The 3,586-nt window shown below is 52.7% G+C and overlaps 1 protein-coding gene across 1 annotated transcript; it reads right to left on the minus strand.

The window, feature by feature from the left end:
• Positions 1-762: 762 nt before the first annotated feature.
• LOC143793581 (gastrula zinc finger protein XlCGF66.1-like) lies at positions 763-3,287 on the minus strand. Its single transcript, XM_077280657.1, has 4 exons — positions 3,216-3,287; positions 2,463-2,609; positions 1,967-2,146; positions 763-1,159 (listed from the first exon to the last, which is right to left on the minus strand). Exons 2-4 carry the CDS (start codon positions 2,550-2,552, stop codon positions 1,025-1,027), a joined length of 405 nt encoding a protein of 134 aa, XP_077136772.1. The 5' UTR covers positions 2,553-2,609; positions 3,216-3,287; the 3' UTR covers positions 763-1,024.
• Positions 3,288-3,586: the final 299 nt, after the last annotated feature.

The following is a 3,586-nucleotide window of genomic DNA, read 5'->3' on the forward strand; positions in this document are numbered from 1 at the left end:
GATCAAAATACAACTTGCTGAATAATTCTGCACACAGTGTATTATATTTCATATTAATTTGGACCAATAATGGCAGATTAGAGATACAAACTATCTCAGCTGAAATGAGCTCTTCTTGGAAGGGGCTACATTATAAAGCTTCTCAGTAATGACCACTATTATTCATTCTTTTTACGCTGCTCCACTTTTAAATAACTGTGATCAGCAACACTGATCAGAGCACCACGGCTGCGGGAAGCACACACGTGTCACAAAAAAAGTGTGCGCTGTGATCCGACCTTCTCCTCCAGTACAGAAAGTTCTGTGCTTCTACGCCTGCAGAGCGAGTGGTGAATAGACGCGGAGGCCGGAGAACGGCTGGAAAGCCTCCATGTCAGACTGACGGGTGATCGGCTCCACCACGTCCCATCTTTATGTCAGGACAGCGACTCGTGTTTACAGGTCTGAGGGACGGTCCGGTGCCGATATTTATCCAGGACTTTGTGCGCAGAACGGAGAAAGTGATTTGTCACAAAGAAGAAGAGAGAGAATGAAGAAGAAGACCAAGGAAGGAGACACAAGTGTCAGCAAAGAGGGAGGAGCCGGACGCCGACCACAACTGATGGCAACATTGAGCCTGCACCGATTCTGAGGGACGGACAAGCGACAGTGGATTAGGGGGAATAGTGCTCAGTAAATTAACCCCGACTCTGCTGAGTAACAATCCACAACAGACTTAGGGACCGAAAGAACTCACAGGAGAGAATGGACAGAAGGATGGGACATCTGCAGAGAAAATGTGACCGATGCTCTAAGGAAGGAGAAAGATTCTGAAAGAAGCCGCCGAGAACGAAGACTCAAGACTGATGAAGACGACAACGGAGAAACCGCGACTCACAGATCAGAAGGAAATAATCAGGGAAATGAAAGCTGTTGTCAGACGGAGAAAATGTAGAGAAAACCAGAGCAAGTCTGGAGAAAACTCATCTATTATAGGACGACACCGGAGAGACGTCATCACATCCACCGGAGCCAACAAGGAGCCTCACTTCTCACCTCGTGGTGTAAGAGGCCGGAGCTCCTCCATCATCACGTCCTGGTACCGATCCTGGTGTCCTTCTAGATACTCCCACTCCTCCATGGAGAGATAGACAGCGACGTCCTGACACCTTATAGGAACCTGACAATGACATCGCCATCAACGTCATCACCCAGAATCCTCCAGTGCCATCCTGTATAATGCCCCAGCAGTCACCTCTCCGCTCATCCCCCAGAATCCTCCAGTGACATCCTGTATAATGCCCCAGCAGTCACTTCTCCACTCATCACCCAGAACCCTCCAGTGCCGTACTGTATAATGTCCCAGCAGTCACCTCTCCGGTCATCACCCAGAATCCTCCAGTTCCGTCCTGTATAATGTCCCAGCAGTCACCTCTCCGGTCATCACCCAGAATCCTCCAGTCCTGTATAATGCCCCAGCAGTCACTTCTCCACTCATCACCCAGAACCCTCCAGTGCCGTCCTGTATAATGTCCCAACAGTCACCTCTCCGCTCATCACCCAGAATCCTCCAGTTCCGTCCTGTATAATGTCCCAGCAGTCACCTCTCCGCTCATCACCCAGAATCCTCCAGTGCCGTCCTGTATAATGTCCCAGCAGTCATCTCTCCGCTCATCACCCAGAATCCTCCAGTGCTGTATAATGTCCCAGCAGTCACCTCTCCGCCCATCACCCAGAATCCTCCAGTGCTGTATAATGTCCCAGCAGTCACCTCTCCGCTCATCACCCAGAATCCTCCAGTGCTGTATAATGTCCCAGCAGTCACCTCTCCGTTCATCACACAGAGTCCTCCAGTGCTGTATAATGTCCCAGCAGTCACCTCTCCGCTCATCACACAGAGTCCTCCAGTGCTGTATAATGTCCCAGCAGTCACCTCTCCGCTCATCACCCAGAATCCTCCAGTGCTGTATAATGTCCCAGCAGTCACCTCTCCGCTCAGCAGCTCAATCATCTTGTTGCTGAGCTCCAGGACCTTCTTGTTCCTCTCATGTAGCAGGGAGTGCGGGGGAGGCTCTGTGATGGGGCCCGGGCTCCGCCCTCCTGACTCCTGGAGATGGATGATGGGAGTCACACCGCCCCCCGGTGTCTTCCTCACTATTGTGTAATCCTGTGTATGGAGAGAGACACTTAGGGAGAAGATTCCTTCCCGACACCAGATCTGACAATCAGTAGAAATCCCGGGATCAATAACCGTCTCCAGTAATCTGGGGCCATAACCGGGAATATTATTCCCCTCCGGACAGACATCCCGGCCCCTCTACAGCTCTTATAGGGAATCCCCATGACAACTCCTCCGGGCAGAGAGCTCCACACAATCACTGCTCTTACAGGAAAGAATCCTTCTCTCTATTCTGGATTTCCTCCTCCCGATGTCGGACTTGTCACAGAACACAATAAAGCTGATAGAAATGTAGAGGAGTTACCTCTCCGCTCAGCAGGGAGACGATCTCCAGGGCGAAGCGGAATAATCTTCTGGTGGTCTCATCCCTGTCCTCGTCCATCCTCGGGGTCATTCAGGAGGAGGAGGGATGAGCACTGGATCAGCTGGAGGGATCTCGTCCTGCCGGGGTCTTCATGATGAAGGAGAAGATGGAAATCACAGGGGACGAGAGAACGACAATCGCTAAATTCTGCCAAATATCAACATTTATCAAGAGGAATCCGGAGGAAAAGCCACAAAACTGCACTGCGGCCTCCTCCGCCGATCTGACCGCTCATTATCAGCCTCGGAGGCGGAGGGCGGTCACCGTGGCAACTACATCATAAGCGGGGGACCGGGGTATCTACACTGTTAGCAGAAGAAGGTCACCATGGTAACTACTCTGCCACCGAGGTAACTACACTGCCAGAGGAGGTCGGTCTCCGTGGTAACTACACCTCCAGCGGAGGACCATCACCATGGTAACTACACCGCCAGCAGAGGTCGGTCACCGTGGTAACTACACCGCCAGCAGAGGTCGGTCACCGTGGTAACTACATCGCCAGCGGGGGTCGGTCACCGTGGTAACTACACCGCCAGCGAGGGTCGGTCACCGTGGTAACTACATCGCCAGCGGGGGACGGTCATCGTGGTAACTAAACCACCAGCAGAGGACGGTCACCATGGTAACTACACAGCCAGCGGGGGACGGTCACCATGGTAACTGCACCGCCACCAAACCCTCCTGTAATCTCACCGGAATGGCGGGAAATCTGCTGCTGGCTGACACCAGAGAACACGAGCTGCACACAACCAGGATGGAGCTGCTGCGCTGAGAGCTGAAGAACCCGTGATCACGTCATTTTCATGTGATCAGGGGGTGGAGCTTATAAATGGTGAAGGATATTTGATAATGATGAAGTCACCACAGGTCCTTCAGCTCTTCCTTTCTGAGTTCAGTCAGTGGCATTTAATCACGTGACAGTGACGTCACAGCCCCTTTTTAGCAGAAGAGCAGCAGACACTAACTGTGGCGTCTGTCGCACTCCGGGGTCGGCCCCTGCTGTGGCGTCTGTCGCACTCCGGGGTCGGCCCCTGCTGTGGCGTCTGTCGTACTTCGGGGTCGGC

Source organism: Ranitomeya variabilis, chromosome 1 (genome assembly GCF_051348905.1).
Source record: "Ranitomeya variabilis isolate aRanVar5 chromosome 1, aRanVar5.hap1, whole genome shotgun sequence".
In the NCBI taxonomy this organism is placed as follows: Eukaryota; Metazoa; Chordata; class Amphibia; order Anura; family Dendrobatidae; genus Ranitomeya; species Ranitomeya variabilis.